At 38.9% G+C, this 19,676-nt stretch overlaps 1 protein-coding gene across 1 annotated transcript; it reads left to right on the top strand.

Annotated features, from left to right (window-relative positions):
- The first annotated feature begins 18,353 nt into the window (after positions 1-18,353).
- LOC118844883 (60S ribosomal protein L23a-like) lies at positions 18,354-18,832 on the top strand. Its single transcript, XM_036752893.1, has one exon. The coding sequence runs from the start codon at positions 18,362-18,364 to the stop codon at positions 18,830-18,832; it is 471 nt and encodes a 156-aa protein (XP_036608788.1). The 5' UTR covers positions 18,354-18,361.
- Positions 18,833-19,676: the final 844 nt, after the last annotated feature.

Genomic DNA, 19,676 nt, shown 5'->3' with positions numbered 1-19,676 from the left:
TTGAGTGTTTGTCTGTATAAGAATTAATATTACTACTGGTCCTCTAAATGTGAGATCCTTGTCTAATAATCAGTGAAACAACATTGGGAAAATTGAGCCATACCTACAGGGTGTTCCTAAAGTCTGGACACATAGGCAAAAATGCATATTTTCAAGAAATGGAATTTTCAACAATGTTTTATCTAATTGGAATATTAACAGATAACATCTTCAATATGCTTTCCATCATTTGTGATGCAAAGGTTGATGCGCTTTGCAAGATTCGTGGGAACTTGATGCAATAACTCCACATTGCTGTTAATTTTAGCACATTCACTCTTAATGCATTCAATCAAGTGTTGCACCTGTGATTTTCATTGAGTACACCTTCTCCTTTAGCATACCCCAGAAGAAGAAGTCGCTGAACAACACAGTCTTCTGTGAAACAGTTAATGAGACATTAATGAGATTTCCTATGTGTCCAGACTTATACTGGTATTGTTGCTCTGAACAAAGCTAGAGGATATAAGAAAGTTGCAGTAAAATGGAAAGATGGTTCACAGGTCCCCCTTGGATCACTGGAGTAGTTCAGGGGAAAAGTGATGAGGGCTTAGGTTGGGCTGGTCATGAGTAGAGAGAAGGGAAAAGATGCAAGAAATGTTGAGGCAGAAGCAACAAGAATTAACAACTAATTGGATATGAGAAAATAAAAGTTAAGAGTCAAGGATGAAACCAATATAACGATGGAGTCCTCAAGAGAAATAAGCAAAACAGGGTTTGGGGGGAAAGATGCAAAGTTCTTTTTTGACAAATTAAGTTTGAGATGGCTATGGGACAAGTAGGAATTAGAAGCCATATCATATATAGAATACATATACATACAGGCATATGTATATGTGTATATCTGTATGTACCCATACACACACCACAGATGTGTGTGTGTGTGTGTGTGTATTATCGCATCTCTAACCATAAATATTTTCTTCAAAAGAGTTAGAAGGCCCTGGACATGGGAAATGCTGAACCGTATCATAAAAAAAAGTAAATGAGTGGTTATAGATGTGGGAATAATTTTTAAATCAACTCTCTGTGTTCAGTCAGACCATTGATTTGTTAGATAAAAGGTCAAAATTGACACCAATTTAGAAAAAAAGGAATAAAGATAAGAAGATGCCATGTGCAATTATAACAGATTTGATCTGGCCTAATGTATTAGGAGGGCAGAGTTTATAATCTCAAAGAGGATCATAAACATGTCTGAAAGGTTCGGAACCACCGGATATAAGAAACTCTCAAAGTAGAAGGCAGAAGAATCAAAACATATATTTAGGCTCCACAGTAACCAACCCATGAACCAGCAACCCCATTTTGATATATTGATCAAAAGCTTCCAGGCCCAATAAGTACGCCTTGAAAGAGTAACCAGGAGGCTACAGAGAAGCATGATTGCATAAAGCAAAATCATGCTTCCCCCTCTATGGTAAAAAGATTACCCACTGGCCTGAAGTCTTTGTTCAGCTTCCTCCCGTAGGTCAGCTCTGCTACTGGCAGCTCCTGCTTCAGCTGTGGCTGCGGCTGTAGCTGCGGCTGCGGCTGTGGCTGTGGCTGCGGCTGTAGCTGTAGCAGCCTCTGGCTCCAACGGGAGCTGCTTTTAACCATCCAGCTTCTGCGGGGGTGTAAGGTACGCCGGGGAAAGCACAGGTTCTTTCAATCTGCTTAAGCAAGGTGAAGGGGTTGACCGGGAAAGCACAGGTTCTTTCCATCAGCTTAAGCAAGGGAAGCAAGGTGAAGGGGCCGACAAGCTTACTCCAGTCCAACATACAAACAGTATTCAGTTCAGGGGAAAAAGCCAAACTAGTCAAGGGCACTTGTTGACTAAGTGCTAAGGAGCCCATTTTTGGTTGCCAATACACCTATTCAAAATAGTTATTGTTGGGGCAGCTAGGTGGCACAGTAAGTAGAGCACCGGCCCTGGAGTCAGGGGGACCTGAGTTCAAATGCGGCCTCAGACACTTGACACCTCAGACACTTGGCACACGTGCTAGCTGTGTGACCTTGGGTAAGTCACTTAACCCCAATTGCCCTGCCAAGAAAAAACAAACAAACAAAAAAGAAACTCAAAGTAGCCATTGTTGTCAAAAATAGAAAATGAAGAAAAGAAAAGATATGAATCAGTACTATCATCATTTTGGAATTTTAACTCATGTAAATCAATCACCAGAAAAAGGAGGACAAGAGAACACTGAAACTACCTTAACCAGCAAACACTTGATCTCCTTACCAAACAAAGAGAGAAGAAACTAAAACCAACATTAGTTTATAAAATAGACTCTTTTACAAAACCTTAGAGAGGATTTTAGCATTCTTTGTGGAAACAGAGTGGGTGCCCATTAAATGAAGAATGGTTGGGGAGGGGGGGGAATGACTATGATGCATAAATAAAATGGAATGTTATTTTATGATAAGAAATAATGAATATAAGAAATTCAGAGAATCCTAGGAAAAATTGTATGAACTGGTAGAGAGGGAAGTATGCAGAACAAGGAGATCAGTATTCATAATTCCAAAGATGAAAATATCTCTAAAAGAAAGCTGAATTCTGAATAACAGAAAAATCAACAATGAATCTGGAAAATAGGCAATGAAATACACCTCCATCTTCAAAATAAAGATGAAGTGACTACTGAAACAGAACATTATACACATGAACATATGATAACTGTCTCAGATGTTTTTGCCTGATTAGTTTTCTTTGCCATAGGGGAAGCTTCAGTCTGGAGGTGGTAAGTGTTTGTGTGTGTATGGTGTGTGTGTATACAGACAGGACTTGTTGGGGAGAAAGGTTGTTTCCAATAAATGTTTGTAATATGGGAACAAAAGTCATCAATAAATGGATTTTTAAGACATGTTATGGAGGAGGATGGTAGATTTTGAGCAGTCGTCATCTCATAAACAGCAAAAAGTGGGTGGAAAATATGATTGCAAAAAAGTCTAGAGTGAGACCCAATTAAACTATATTATTCAAAGAACATTCAAAGATGAAACTGAAAGGAGAAAAATAAAAAGATGAAAAATGGGACAAATCTTTTAATATTTCCGTGACAAAGCATTTTTCATCATAAGTTACAATGGAACCAAGACAGTTGGGTCCTAAAATATCAGTCCCTCATATTCTATAAGATGAGGAAGAAATGACACTAAGGGAAGGTAAAGTCAGGGAAAGCCACTGAACCAGATCAAATATGTCCAAAATAATTCCATGCAATGGGTGACATTTCCTATGCAGATAACTACTGCCCTCCCCCAGATGTGGCTCAGAGGGAGGTGGTGGCCTACAAGGAACTCGAGAAGAATTAAGATTCAATTTGGCAGAATCATGGACTTCTTTCACCTTACCTTGGTTTACCTGACTCTTTTGCCATACCCTTATAAAGGGGATTAATGTAGAATTCTCTGTAGACAAATACAGAGTCCTGTCCCCCACCGAAAAAAAAATGACACAATTTTGAAGGCACTAGGAGATTGAATTTCAAGATAGCTGAGAACAAAATACTGAACATTTGGGAAAAGTTACTGAAGGTATAACCAAAAAAAAAAAATGTACCTAAAAGACAGTCATCCCTATTCACCAATGTATCTGGTTTCTCATAACTATCAATTTTTTGTGAAAATGACCTGCACACATATTGAGGGTAACCTTGAGGATAACAAGAGAAGGAAAGAGGTAGGCTTTTGCAAACAATTTCTTATATCAGACTACATCTTCATGGTCATACAATTGACTGAAAGATGCAGATAAATAGAAATCTACTATATTGGTTATTTGTTCATTATAAAATATATATTTGATATGGAGTGAGAGGAGCAGAATCAGGATAAAAGTTATATTACAACAAAATAATTGCAAAAATAAACAATTTTTAAAGACTTAAGAACTCTCATCGATGAAATGATCAACCATGATTCCAGAGGATTGATAATAAAGAATGCCACCCACCTTTTGATAGAGAAGAGAAGGATTAAATATGCAGGATAGGACAAACAATTTTTAACACAGTCAAAGTGGGAATTTGTTTTGCTTGACTCTACATATTTCTTTCAAGAATTTTATTTTTCTTTTCTTTTCCCCTTTTGAGGTGAGGGGCAAGGGAGGGAGAAAGCTGAGATGAGAGAAAAAGAAAATAAATGCTTACTAATTTAAAAAAACTAAATTCAAAACTAAAGAACACATTTGACTCAGAAGAATAAATTGCTACCTTAAAAGCTCCCTTCCAACAAGGCATATCACCTGCATATGCTAAGATCACACAATATTCTTTGACAGATGCAACAGTAGAAATAAGTGAGGCATAAAAGAGGGAGATGTATTTTTGCCCAAGATGTTTGTGAAATTATGGAGTATGACCAGGGCAGAGTCTAAAAAGCATAGAACTTCTCAATGGTTGCTTAAGTCCTCTAGATGCTCCTGTTTGCAGAAAATCTTGAACTGACAGCTCCAAAATACTGTACCACTTCCATAATGAGCTCTGCAGCCATTCAAAATAGCCCAGCCTCACAGTCCCCACAGGAAAAAGCAAGTGAATAAAGAATGCCTCTTGTCCAACCAGTGATGGGCAATTGTACAGGAAGTCATAGAGCTAGTCCATCAGAACACATACCACATACAAACAGTGAGCTGGACCGAGAGCTCAGTCAGAAAAAGCAAGAGAATAAATGTTTTACATTTGAGAAATTGTACTGCTCTTCTAATGATCCAAGAAACAAACAAACAAAAAATGATCTTTACTGGAGAGACAGCTTAGTGTAGTCTGGCCTTACAGTCAGGAAGGCCTGAGTTCAAGTGCTTAACCTCTCAGTACCCCCAAGCAACTCTCTAAGGCTAGAAGTTGCTAATATGCATTGACAAGAGTTTCTTCAATTAGCCCCAAAGTGAGATAATCTCTCATCTGAAGGAGCTCACATTGTACTAGGAGGACATCCCACGGATTAAATCACAGGTCTGGACCAAAATCAGAAACCAGAGAGCTATTTCAGTGATGCTATCTGTGCATAAGTCATCAAATACCACAATCTCTGAAGAATCAAAATTGTGAGTGACTGAAATAGCAATGGAGAAACATATGGTGGCTGAAAATATACTCATCCTATTACTAACAATAGCTTATGCATAAAATATGTTATAAAAGATAACATCCAAGAGACGTGAGATCTAAAAAGAAGGTGGGCCAGTCATAAATGTATATTTGTATATATGCACATATCTGTATATATTCAGATTTATGTATATATACAGATGTCTGAAGAGAGAGAAAGAGAGAGAGAGAGAGAGAGAGAGAATAGAGCAGGTGGGGAACCTGTGGCCTTGAGGCCATATGTGGCACTCTAGGTCCTCAAGTGAGGGCCTTTGACTGAATCCAAAGTTTTATGTATTTTTATAAAAAAAATTATGTTATATATATGGTTTTTCTAATATTGTCAAAACACTGCACTCCTGGTATAAATCCAACCTGATCATGCTATGTAATCTTTTCTTAATATGTTGCTATACCCTTCTTTGCCAGTGTTTTATTCAATATTTTTGTATCAATATCTAAAATTTTGGCATATAATTCACTTTCTCTTGTTTTATCTCTCCTGGTTTAGGTATTAGGACCATATTGTCTTATAGAAAGTGTAGGTAGGAGCTCGTCTTTCTCTATTTTTGGATATGAGAATACATGTCTATATTGTCTATTTTTTCAAAAAAATTTATGTAACATTGGAATTGTTTTTTAAATGTGTGACAGAGCTTATTTGTAAGTTCATCTAGTCCTGCTTATCCCTCTCTATTCCCCAGAAGTTCCTTTATCATTTGTTTAATTTTTTTTTCTGAGATCAGGTTATTTAAATTTTCTATTTCTTATTCTGCCTTTTTTATTTGTTCTGCTGTCATATAATTAGATATAATGCTTTTTGATAATTTCCATTATTTCCTTTTCATTTGTTAAGTTTTCCTCTTTCATTTCAGTTTAGTCCTCTCTTTTAAAAAATTAAAGTAGCTAATGGTTTGTCTCTTCCATTAATATTTTTTAAAGTTCTTAGTTTTATTTACCAATGCATAGGGTTTTTATTTTGTTTACTTTATTTTTGGTTTTCAGAATTTTTATTTTTTATTTAGTTGGGGAGTTGACTTAGTGCTCTTCTAAGTCTTTTTTTAGTTGTATGCCCAATTCATTTTTCTTTTCTTTCTCTCTTTTTTTTTTTGATGACCAAAGCTTTTAGAGATGTAAATTTGCCCATTAAGAGCTGCTTTAGCTGCATCCCCAAAGTCTTTTGTACTGTCTCATCATTGTCATTTTCTTTAATGGAATGACCTATTTTGTCTATTTGTTCTTTGACCCAAATATTCTTTGGGATTTCTTATTTAGTGTCCATTTAATTTTAGAACCTTTCTCTAAATGCCCTTCATTCAATTTTTATTACATTCTAATCAATAAAAGACATGTTTAATATTTCTGCTTTGTTGCATTTGCTTATGAGGCTTTTATGTACTAGTGAAGAGGTCTAATCAAAATGATGATAGTAGGGAACCATACGTTCCTAGGGGTGCTCGAGACCCCAAAATACCAACACGCTGGGTCCTGCCTAAAGAATTCGACTCAAGCCTTCTCAGCCAAGGGAAAAGACAAAGTTTTTTAAGGATTCCCCATGATGGGTTGTCTTAAGAAATCCCACCCTTTGTGACGCCTGTTTTCACAAGCGGGCCAGATTCAATCTGAGCACCTTCATGGAGGCAAGATGGAGATTATATACACAAAGATTGTAGGAGGGATTGAGGGGTGGTCTGGGGTGACTAGAGGAGGGCTTTAGGGAGGGTCTTGAGGAGGAGTCTAAGGAGGACAAGATGAGGTCAGAGTCCAGGAACCAAGAGAATGGAATTAAGGGTTGGAAGTAGATGAAGGCATGGATATTGATAGTATCAAGGGTGGGAAGTAGCTGGACAATAAATGGCAAGGCTAGGTAGAGATTTGGGCCTAATGATAATGTAAGGCTTATGGCCTTAGGGGAAGGCCAGATCTAGTTGGAAGATTCAAGGAGAGTTCAAGGGGGCTCCCAGAGACTGTGCCCTCATCACTAGCACATGGCCAGTTTTCTTTTATAGAAGTGCTATGTACCACTGAAAAATATGTGTATGCCTTTCTATTCCTATTCAGTGATTGCCAGAGTATATCCAACTTTTCTAAAATTCTATTCAATTTCTTAAGCTATTTCTTGTTTATCTTTTTGTTATATTTGTCTAGATGTGAAGAGGCCACACTGAGATCTCCAATCATTATAATTTTTCTGTTTATTTCTTCTTTTAAATTGGTTAAATTTTCCTTTAAGTAGTTAGATACTATGTCATTAGTTGCATATATGGATTGGAGATGCGATCAGATACAAGGGCTCCAGGCCACCAAAATTTAATTTTTATTCTCCATCATTTTTTTCCTGAGCACTTTCCATTTTATTCTTTGTCCTGCTGTATCAGATAGTAAATTCCAAGTGAAAATCAGATTCTAGGCACTTTATGAAAGACATACAGCATATTCAGGGCCTAGGCCTCTGTGGGATGAATGAGAAGGACTACCCACGTTTGGATTATGTCATTAGCAACTCTGGAGTTTCCTAGGGAAGTTGTGGGCATCATCAAGAAAGTAGACATTATGGTACTGGTAGGTCTAGACTTAGCCAATATCTCTGGAGTTTCAACATTGCTTGGGACCAATCAGCCAGTCAATAAACATTTATTAAGCACATACCGCATGCCAGCCACTATGATAAAGTCTGGGGATACAAAAAGAAGGCAAAAAGAAGACAATCCTTGTCCCCAGTGAGCTCACAAGCTATTGGAGGAGATGAGCAATTAGGTACAAACAAGCTGTATGCAGGATAAGTAGGAAATAATTAGAGGGAAGGCACTAGAATTAAGAGATGTTGGGAAAGGCTTCCTGTAAAAGATGAGATTTTACCCGGGACTTAAAGACCCAAGTTTAAATTCTGCCTCAGTCACTTAATAGCTGTGTGACCCTATGCAAGTCACTTACCTTCTGCCTCACTTTCCCCATCTGTAAAATGGGAATGATAATAACACCTCCCCAGGTTGTTGTGAGAATAAAATAATATTTTAAATGCCTTGCAAAACTATAAAATGCTATATAAACGCCGTTTATTTAATGCTATATATAAATGCTATTTATTTAATTAAAAGCTATTGTCACGATTATTAGCTTTGATCTTATGCTTACTTTACCTAATCCCCCTCCTTTGTTCCCACTCTATTCCTGCCCTTCCACTCTATTCTTCTCCTGTGCCAATTAGAATCTAGATAGTCAGTGTGTCCCTAACTCTTCCTGCCCTTAAGTAACCACTCCAAACCTCTTGAGGTTTCCAAAAGGTTTTTATTGCGACTCCCTACAGGAGAACAGGCAGGAATTAGCAATAATGGAGAGAGGAAGTCACACAGTTGCAAGAAATCCTAAAAATCCATGGTAATATTTATTTCTGGTCTTCACCGAAATATGAATGGAACTAAGCCAGCTTTTTCTTTGACTCCTTCACTGACTCATCTCTCTCAGTTCTTCTTCTGGGAGTCTGTTCCACCCAACCTTTCTGTCTAGCTTTTTATTCTAAGACTTGTGCCTCCCACTCCTTGCATAATTAAGACCCGTTCTTTGGTCAGACCCTCACTATGTCTAGATCACACCAAGCAGAGACAACGAATGCTAAAAATTGCCCAATTGAGCCTACCAAAGATCAAAAGACGTTCACTTAAACCTGGAAGAAATTCCAGACTATCTCAGTGACAAGGTCTCCATCTCAAATTCTCCTTGATTTCCTGGAAATTCCTATCTTCCCAATCTCAAAGCCTTGAATTCTTTCATAACCACAGCCCTACTCCATTCCCCTCCTGCTCCCCATGCCCAATATCCATTCCCCTCTCCTAACCTCCAGTCTAGTTTCAACAGACATCCAACATCTCTCAGAAAGAAGCCTCCAGGCCCTGGGGAAATATTAGCAAAGAACAAAAGCACATCTATGGCTTAATTACATGCCAAGTCGTAGCCCAGTTTGGCCAAATCCATCTACTCGTTTTAGAGAGAGGCATTTTATGCACACATCAGCGTGCACTCAGATGCTCTTTGTCAGCAAAGTTAGCACCTTGAGGCCACGGAGACTGGTATTGTTTTTAGATCTGGGATCATTAGAGTAAGAAGAAAGGAAAAGGCTGGGAATAAGGCTAAGTACCGAGAACAATCGCATGAGAAACTGGAAAACCTTAAAGTCCCTCTCTGGTAGCTAGGCATGAGCAGGCTAAGAGCCGGATGCCAAAATGGTCCAGATGTAGGAAGAATTTGGGAATGGAGCTGATGAGGTTTAGACTGTGGGAATTCCCTTGGACCCCAAAAGAATTTGGGTCCTATTTGTTTGAGGAGGGAATGATGAGGGCACAGTCTCTGGGAACCCCCTTGAACCTGGAGTACAGTCTCTGGGAGCCCCCTTGAACTCTCCTTGAGTCTTCCAACTGGATCTGGACTTCCCCTAAGACCATGGGCCTTGCATTATCTTTGGGCCCAAGTCTCCGCCTAGCCTAGCCCTCTATTGTCCAGCTGTTTCCCACCCTTAATCCTGAACAAAATATCTATACCCTAGCTCTGTTACCCTAGCCCTCTATTGTCTGTCATCTCCTTGTAGCCTTCTGCTATTTCCCACCCTGGAGTCTGACCTCATCTCAGTCCCATCAAGCTCCTCCTTAGACTCCTCCTCAAGTCCCTCCCTAAACCCCTCCTCTAGTCACCCCAGACCCCCTCCCCCAATCCTTCCCACAATCTTTGTGTATATAATCTCCATCTTGCCCCCATGGAGGCGCTCAGATTCAATCTAGCTCAGTAGATTGAATCTACCCCACTTGTGAAAACAGGTGTCACAAAGGGAGGGATTTCTTAAGACAACCCATTATGGCAAACCCTTAATAAACTTTGTCTTTTCCCTTAGCTGAGAAGGCTTGAGTCAAATTCTTTTGGCAGGACTCGGCGTGTCAGGACTTTGGGGTGTCGAGCACCCCTCAACCCCAAACCTCTTCAAAACTGAATAGACAAGTTGATGCAGGGAACCAATCCTGACAAAGGGACAGATTAGTGTAGGGAACTTTGTACATTTCCATGGATATGATCAATTTTAAATATATATGGCTATTCAGATTCATAGTTTTTAGAGCTAGAATGTATGTGTGGGATCACTTAATGGTCCAACTTTCTCATATTTTAAAAATGAAGGAAAATGAAGCATAGGGAAGTTCAATGACTTACCATTGTGTGTGTGATATGAATTTACTAATCAAAGAATTAAAACAGAGGTGTCTCAAGGTGAAAGTAGAAAGGAAAATTTATTACGATCCCTCAGGAAAGGGCAACTCCAGGCACCTCTCAGTGTCAGAGCACACTGGACACAGAGAACTGAGGTGTTTATATAGGTCCCTAACCACAATTCCCCCTCCCAACCTCCTTCCTGTCGCCTGGAAGATGTAAGCTTTGAGGGTACAATCTGGATGCAATAAATCTACCTGGTGACAATGGCAAAGAACAAATAGTATGGTTATTTTTGACAAGCAAGTGATAGACATAACCTTCCCACCATTCTTATCCCATTCTCCCATCAAATTGAAGTGATAAATCTATCTTAATGACAATGACAATGAACAAATGGTTTGGTTATCTGTGACAGGCAGAAGCCAGTTGTTGGTTACCTCATCTTCACATCTGTGGCAGACTAGCCTTTCCCATCACTCTTGCTTCTGCAAAGGATGCCTCCCATCACCCTTACATCTGTGACGGATATCCCCCAGCATCCTTACGTTTTGTCTCCCATCATTCATACCTAACTGGTCTTGCACGTCTACATTGCACCTGGCTTTCCGGTTTTTCATCCATTCTTCTCCCAAGCCGAGGGTCCCTTATCCTGGGGTCAATACACAGGAGGTGAGCATCCTGCAGCCTATCCTTACTCTCAGAGGATTTTATGGTTGCTGACTTATTTACCTCTAGCCTTCTTTCTTTTGGACCTCTCACCCTTAGGTAAATAAACAGGATGGGAATATCCGGTGTCCTATTCTTATCCTCAGGGGCCTTAAGGGCCACTAGCTTGGCTTATAGAAAGGAAAATATCTAAGTAGAGAAATGGCTTTACAGAAAGGAAAATATATAAGTACAGAAATGGGACTCACGATCCTACTTATTTCTATTTATTTAATTTGTCCCCTTTTGTGAGAGGTCTTCACTCTTTCCACACAATTGTAATGACTAGACCAGTGGTCTGTCTACTGTAGTATGCTGCCCCCCCCAACCCCATATTACTACTACAACAACAATAAGAACACCTAACATTTATTTAGCACTTTAAGGTTCCAAAGCACTTTACATATGTTATCTCACTTGAGCCTTACAAGAACCCTGTACATTAGGAACTACTTTTTTTTGGAGGGGAGAAGGCAGGGCAATTGGGGTTAAGTGACTAAGGTCACACAGCTAGTAAGTGTGTCAAGTGTGTGAGGCCAGATTTGAACTCAGGTACTCCTTACTCCAGGGCCAGTGCTCTACTCACTGCACCACCTAGCTGCCCCCTTTAGGAACTATTATCCCCATTTTACAGATGAGGCTGCAACAGGTTAAGTGGCGTTCCCAGGTCACATAGTGTCTGAGGAAGGTTTTGAACTTGGGTTTTCCTGGCCCTCATTCAATATTCAATAGCCATAGTGTCACTTGTATGTATGTGTGTGTATATATGTATGTATTTGTGTGTGTATATACATATATGTGTATGTATATGTGTATATGTATACATTTGTGTATATACACATGTGCATACATGTGCATGTGTGTATACATATACACATTTTCATATTTATATAACACACTGTTGTGATAAAATTTACATAAAAAGAAATGACTTCTTCAGTGACATGTATTATCTTTAGCTCTCTATATGGAGGGGACTCTGGTCTCTTTAACTCAATTGATTATATAAAAAATGAAAAACCTCTGGCTTATTTCAATTTAATCATATCTAGCCTTTGAGGCAAGTACCAAGAGGCACCATTCCCATTCGTACTTAGAGTTGTAAAAAGGCAAATACATTTAAATATTTTAAGTGGAAAAGCATAGGGAAATCATACCATGAAAAACTATGTGTGCCTACTTGTGTATGTTCTTTCTGACATCTGTGTCTCTCTTGGTATCTCTCTGATTTTTCCTTTTTGTCCCTTCCTATTTGTCTGGCTCATTGTGAGTTCTGCACGCATCTCTGCCATTCCCTCTCCATATCTTTCTAAGCCTGTTTTTCTCTGTCTTTCTTTCCATCTGTTTCTCTCTTTCTCCCTCTCTGCATTTCTCTCTTTCTTTCTCCTTTACCTCCCTTAACTAGCCCCAATAGAGAAGTACAACATATTTTTTATTCTTTCTTGTATTTATTGAGTAGTTTTATATTCTTAATTGGGAAAAACAGATGAGTTTCTTTTTGCTTCTTAAAAGAAATTAAAAAAATGTTTATTCATGTGGCCTTTGATTGATGTCTTTTTGGTAGGTTGGTGTTCTTTAATAGAAAAAAGATTTCCGTGGGTTAGAGCCTGATGTTGGTGAGATTCAATCTCTGTTGTTCCATTTCCTTTTGCACTGAGAAAATTTCCACTTAAACCATGCCCACAGGGCTGTTGTGAGGAAAACATTTTAAGTATAAAGCAATATGTACATGTTGTCTGCCCCTTTAGGAGGTAAGTTTATTTAGTATTTTGTTTTTCCCCAGTTACATGTAAAAACAATTTTCAGTATTCATTTTTTAAAACTTTGAGCTCTAAATTCTCTTCCTTCTCACTGGAGAGGGAGAATCATAATAAATGTTTATGGAATAATGTGAGTCATTTAATGCATTTTCTTTGGGGCAGAATAGAGGCTGTCCTATGTTCAATATATGCAGTGATCTTGATGACTCTATTAGGATCTAGGGGTCTTTCATCCACTTCTAGGAACACCAACACATGAGCTCTAAATGAGATTTCTTTTTTGTTACCTTTAGCTCAGGGCAGTGTGAGCCAAAGAGATATGATTGGGGAGTGAGGGGGAGAGTGGAGGGAAAGAGGAGCTGCCCCCAAAATTGACCTCAGCCCTCATAAGCCATTTCTTCATTTCCACCTGGCTGCTCTCATTTTGTATTTTTTTTCTTACTTTTCCATACCCCCACATCAACTACCTTCCCCCTCTCCTTTTCAGCTCTCTTTCAACTCTCAGTTATTTTCCCCTGATAGATTATAAGCTCCTCTGATGGCAGGGACTGACTTTCATATTTTTTTAGTGCTGTACCTAGGACATAGTATGTGCTTAATAAATGTTTACCAACTAACTATAATCCCAGAACTTAAAGCATTAGGCCCTGGGTTACATATTCACCTCATATATATTTTACATTTACTTGCTTATTTACATGTTACTTTCCCCCCAGTTGAATATAGGTTACTTGAGGCTAAAGATAGTTTCATTTTTCTTTGTGTCCCCAGATAATAGCACAATGTCTAGCAAATAATTAGTAGTTAATAAAAGCTTTTAAAATTGAATTAAATATAATTATGAATACAAATTAGAATCATTATGAACAAATATATCTTCTTTATACATAAATTATCATTATTCCATGGATCTGTGATCTCATTAATGTTAGTATGACAACTAGAATGAGACTAGAAGGGGGAATGATGGAAGTTGGAAGAAATTTACTTAGCCTACCAATCCCTCCACCAGTACAGATTTCAACCCACCCATGCCTTCTCATCCTATGGGATTCTAGGCCATCACTTATAAGGCCTACATAGATTAACTACTGAGTTACTGGAGGCTTTCCTTAATATTTGTGGGTTCAGTACCTTAAGTAGTACATCAACTCATTGGTCATTTAACAAAAATCTCTACTTCAAGTCACTTTTCCAAGTGATCTAAAAATTGTGTGATTTTAAATGCTCATTGCAAGCTTTTCGGCCTGCTGTTACCATCATCACCAAAGCAGGGAAGAGTTACACAAGCCTGAATGCCCTTTACATTGTTTTTCCTCTGATTCATGGATTGCCGTGGCCAACCTATGGTACTGTTACTCTCCGTACTTTGCTATGTTGGGCCTTGGACACCAGATTCAATCTCTGACTAATACTATTCTCAAAAGTCCTTCTACCCTCACCAGAGTTTACGTTTCCCTGACAGTTCAAGAATCCTAGATGACCTGAATACCATTGTAGGCTATCAGAATTGGATATTTGCAGAAGATATTATATACATTTATATAGCTATATGGATATATAGATATGCAAACAAAGCATTTATTAAGTGCTTACTGTGTGCCAGACACTGTGCTAAGCTCTGATAACACAAACACAAATATACAGTATGTGTAAGTATATGCATGCATGTATGTGTGTGTATTTTTATGTATGTGCATGAGTATACACACAGATATACACAAATACAAACACAAAATGAATATATGAACACGTAGGAATATGTGTGTCTTCATATTTGTTCATATAAGCATATATATGTGTACATGTACACATAAATATATTTTATGTGCTTGTATTTGTGTCTAGCACATAGAAAGTTCTTAATAAATGCTTTAGCTAGTTATGCATCTACATACAGATATATCTTCATATTCATATATCTATTTATATCCACATGTACATATGTGTATATATGCATACATATAATGCAAGGTGATTAACAATATAGGTCAAGCAGGGATGATAGAAGTCACCAGCCTTCAGTGCTGCTAAGCAAATCTCCAGTACAATTATCATGGCTCTAACAGAAGCATGATGAAAGTTGAAAGTAATTTACTTAGCCCAACTCAAATATTACTCAGAACCAAGGATATTCATGTGTATGATGAGGGAAAAGGGAGCAAGGTCAGTTGAAAGAAAGATTTAACCTGAACATACCTTGCCATCCAATTCTTGGTTGCGCAGAGCTATGTATCTGACTCACAAAAGAGCTGAAATATATCTGAAGCTATAGGTTAACTAATAAAAAGACATGTGGTCACTCCCTGCAGGGAATAGGCCTCCTCATAGCAACAATTCAATGCTGAAACAGAAAATGACAATGTTATCCATCTGCTATTCTATTTCATTATTGGCCTTCATTTTGAGTTAGTGTGTTCCTTTCTTTGGTCTGGTAGAAAAGCACTGGATGAAGACACATTCACTGTAATTTTGGAGAGAAGACTCAAAGATGGCTTTGAACTTGGGTTTCACTTTCAAGGTCCTATGTTAAGGGAGTAAGGAGGCCTACAAAGTAACATTTATATAGACATACATGAGTTAAGATAAAATACACATTTATACTAATATTCTATATCTGATTGTGCACTCCTATAAAATCAGCTACTGGGGAGGCTGAAGCTGACAGATCTCTTGTGCTTCAGAGTTGAGAGCTATTGTTGACTATTTTGATCAGTTGTCCAGATGAAGTTAGCATCACTATGGAGAGCTCCCAGGGAGCAGGGGCACCAGGTTGCTTAAGGAGGGTTGAACAAATCTAGGTTGAAAACTGAGCAAGTCAAAGTGAGGTTGGGCTGATGAGTAGGTCTTGCATTTCCAGCTTAGGTGAAATAGGGAGACCCAGTCTTTAAAAAAATAAAATTTTTATACTATGGACAACAAAATCATCATCCTAATGCATTCCCTACATGTATGTCAGAAGGAGAATTTTTCATTGATAACCAGAAGTTACCACCGTTATAACAGGTAGCCTGTCAGCATGAAGTGTGACAATAAAGCAATGGCATTGACTATTTTAGTGACTTGTAGAAGCAGAGAAAAAAGACTTGCAGCAAGAGTATGTTGCAACATGGTTCAACTTGCAGCACCAATACTTTCAACATCAGTCAGCCTTGGATTATGAAGAGAAGCGTCTATTGTTTCATTGCAATGTATAAATGATTGACTATTGTTTAAGGCAATGAATTAAGAAATGATTTGGGTTAACATGGAAACAAATCTACGAATGAGGCATGTGATGTAATAAAAGAGCTAGAGAATGTGAAATAATGTCAAAAAGGAGGAGCTTCTGGCCAACACAAAAAGTTTAAAAGTGGTAAGGCAAGCATGCATCCCCAAAGGTATCCCCAAAGGTGAGTGTCCATGATGCACAAAGGTGTGCAGCCATGATGTACGAAGGCGGGTATCCATGACACACAAAGGTTCATCCAATCCCCCACAGGCTGATGAACATGAAGAAAATGTCAGAGTCTTAGTTTGTTCAGATAATTAATAGTGAAGAGGGTGGCCAAAGAGTTGTATTTGAATAATGAGCCAGACTTATTCTATAAAGAAACCTGAACAATAGGATAGTGTCTTGATTTAAGGGGGAAATATTATTAACAATTAGATCTACTCAAAATTGTGATGGACTATCCTGAGAGGTAGTATGTTCCCGCTCACTAGAGGTCTTGCTCTACAAGAACACATGGGGATGTAAAAGGGGTCATTCTTGTTCAGATAGAGGCTGTTGACTTCTGAGGTTCCTTCCAATTCTGAAATCCTTATCATTCTGTGAATATTATCCCATACTTGTGAGGGAAGAAGAGAAACAGAAAATCCTTGGGTTTGTTTTGATCTTTAAGGCAATGTGAACAATTCAACATTTTGGAGAAAAAGAGTAGGTGTCAATGAAACATGGTGTTTTCAGCATTGTCCTCTAACAAAGATGGGGAGATACAGTGGATACAGATACTATAGATACAATAGGCACATTACCAAATGCCCCATACTCACAAAAGCAAATATGTCCACATCACAAGTGAAAACATAGCTAATTTGTCTCTGAACCTGGTAAGTCTATCTCTTCTCTTTTTTAAATGTCAAATGCAAGAATGAATCCCAGATGTAAGAATTGGCCATGAATCAGTCATCCTCAATGGAGTGCCAATGGGCTAGCTACTACTTGGGGTAAGCCAAGTCATGCCTTGTCTAGGAGATGTTACCAATTCTAAAACAAAGGCCTCTTCCATGGTAACAAGGACATTACCTCACAAAACAATTCATCTCCTTAAGGAGACATAAGAGGGATTCAGAAAGACTTTGCCTGGTTTTTCCAGGTCACACCCTTCAAGAATTCAATGACATTGTCTAAAGACTATTCATCCCGCTAAGTTGAATAGCTATCCAGTTCATTGTGTTGACATTCTTGAGCATTTGAAAGACTCAGTGCTTATAAAAGTGGGTAGGATTGGCAATTTCACTATTCACTATCCTATTAAAAAAATCTGTGGCTTCTATTGCTGCTAGGTCCAAATATTCATATATCTGGTGTTTAAAGCTCTTCACAACTTGAGCCCTTCCTTTTTTTCCAATATTCTTAGACGTTACTCCATGGGCTTTCTATCCTTATTAACCTACTTCCTGTTTCTCACACATGATGCTTCATCTCCTATCCCCATGTGTTTCCACTAGTGTAATGTTAAGCAGGGTGGGATTTTTTTTTTTACTGTTTTCTCTTTTGGCAATTGATTGCTAAGGCAATCAAGTGCCTTTAATGAGTCTTGCCTTTGTTTGAATCTGGCAGGTAAAGTGGGACCTTTTATCTTTTGTTTTGGAGTGCTTCTGAAATCCCTATCATTCTGTGAATATTATCCCACACTTGTGAGGGAAGAAGAGAAACAGAAAATCCTGGGGTTTTGTTTTGATCTTTAAGGCAATATGAACAATTCAACATTTTGGAGGAAAATAGTAGATGGCAATGAATCAAGTACCTTTGAGTCTTGCCTTTCAAATGTAATAGCAAGTAAAGTGGGACCTTTTGTTGTCTTGGAGTGCTTTTCAGCACTGAGGCAATTGGGTGTCTGAGTCTTGTCTTTGTTTGAATCAAGACTCATTGATTGGAAACAATGTATAAGATGTGGTGCTAGTAATTAAAGATCTTTCCCACACCCCTTTTGCTAAGTAGGCTCTGAGCCCTCAGGGCCCTGAACAAGATATATGAGCTCTGAGGTTGGTGTTTTGCTTTTGAGGACATACTCATTGGACGAGTATTGGTGTGGAGCCTCTGAGAAGCAGTCATGGAGCCCCCCTCAGCTTTGAAAACCCAGATGTTGATGCTTCTCTCTCTGGTAACTATGCAGGTATTGCTATGGTCAGACAAAAGCCTGTCTGTTGGTCTGTTTATATAATTTCTGCTTGTAATTTCTGTTTTTGTTTTTCCTAAAGTTCAGGGTGCTGACTTTTTCCCCTGAATTAAGTGAACAATGTATGTATGTTTAATTAAAGTGAGATCATTAACCCCTTAAAATTGCTTTCCTTAGAAAAGCATATCAAGCCCTTTCCCCCAAGATGGCGCCGAAGGCGAAGAAGGAAGCCGTTGTCCCCCCCAAGACAGAGGCCAAGTCCAAGGCCTTGAAGGCCAAGAAGGCGGTGTTGAAGGGTGTCCACAGCCACAAAAAGAAGAAGATCCGAACATCCCCCACCTTTCAGCGACCCAAGACACTAAGACTTCGAAGGCAGCCCAAATACCCTCGGAAAAGTGCCCCTCGGAGAAACAAGCTGGATCACTATGCAATCATTAAGTTCCCCTTGACCACTGAGTCTGCTATGAAGAAGATTGAGGACAACAACACCCTAGTCTTCATTGTGGACGTCAAAGCCAACAAGCATCAGATAAAGCAGGCTGTAAAGAAGCTGTATGACATCGATGTGGCCAAGGTCAACACACTGATCCAGCCTGATGGAGAGAAGAAGGCCTATGTCCGACTTGCTCCAGACTACGATGCTTTAGATGTTCCCAACAAAATTGGAATCATCTAAACTGTGTCCAGCTATCCCACTCCACCTACAATAAAAAGTTTTCCAGTAAAAAAAAAAAAAAGCATATCAAAGAACCTGTGCCCTCCTGTGTGCTCTTGTTGTTGGTCTTACACCTCCACAGCAGCTGTTGGCAACATTGTTGTTACAAATAGCTATCTCCCATGCCTGGAATGCTCTCCTTTCTCACTTCTACCTGCTGGAATCTCTGATTTCTTTCAAGACTAAACTCAAATACCACCTTCCATAGGAGCCCCCCAGCTGCTAGCACCTTTTGCTCTAAGGTTGCCTTCCATCAACACTGTATTTTTCTTATATATACCTCTTTATGTACATCTCACTCCCATTAGAAAGTAAGCTGCTTGATAACAGGGACTGTTTTTGGTTTCTTTCTATCTCCAGCACTTGGGATAATGCTGGCACACAGTAGGTGCCTAATAAGTATTTGTTGACGTAACTGTGATTGGATTCTCTACTATGGCAAAGTTTTGGCTCAGAGTATACTTTTCTGAAGGGGTATATGGGGTGTTCAGAGAGAATTAGTACCTCTAATGTGAAGGCTTGCCCAGCCTTTTTCAGGGCTGCTCATCCACCTTCACTCAACTCTTACCTGTGGCTCCAAGAAGCTATAGCATGCATAGTAGCCATACTTCAGTAACCATCTGGGGCTAAACCAGGTTGAGGATGACCAATAGGCCTTAAACCTGTTGGTACATTAGAGGGATGCCTACCTCAAGCATGTGAAGACTTCCTCTGGCAGGACAGGCAGATGAGAACAATTTGTTCCAATGGTCATGAAGACAGTTGAAGCAGGCAGGGCTTAGAGCATGGTCAGACATTAAAAACA

Source organism: Trichosurus vulpecula, chromosome 3, assembly GCF_011100635.1.
Source record: "Trichosurus vulpecula isolate mTriVul1 chromosome 3, mTriVul1.pri, whole genome shotgun sequence".
Taxonomy (NCBI): Eukaryota; Metazoa; Chordata; class Mammalia; order Diprotodontia; family Phalangeridae; genus Trichosurus; species Trichosurus vulpecula.
This window is presented reverse-complemented; position numbering and strand designations above follow the sequence as displayed.

Coding starts and splice junctions, on each gene's coding strand:
- LOC118844883 (XM_036752893.1), top strand. CDS start 18,362: ATGGCGCCGAAGGCGAAGAAGGAAGCCGTTGTCCCCCCCAAGACAGAG.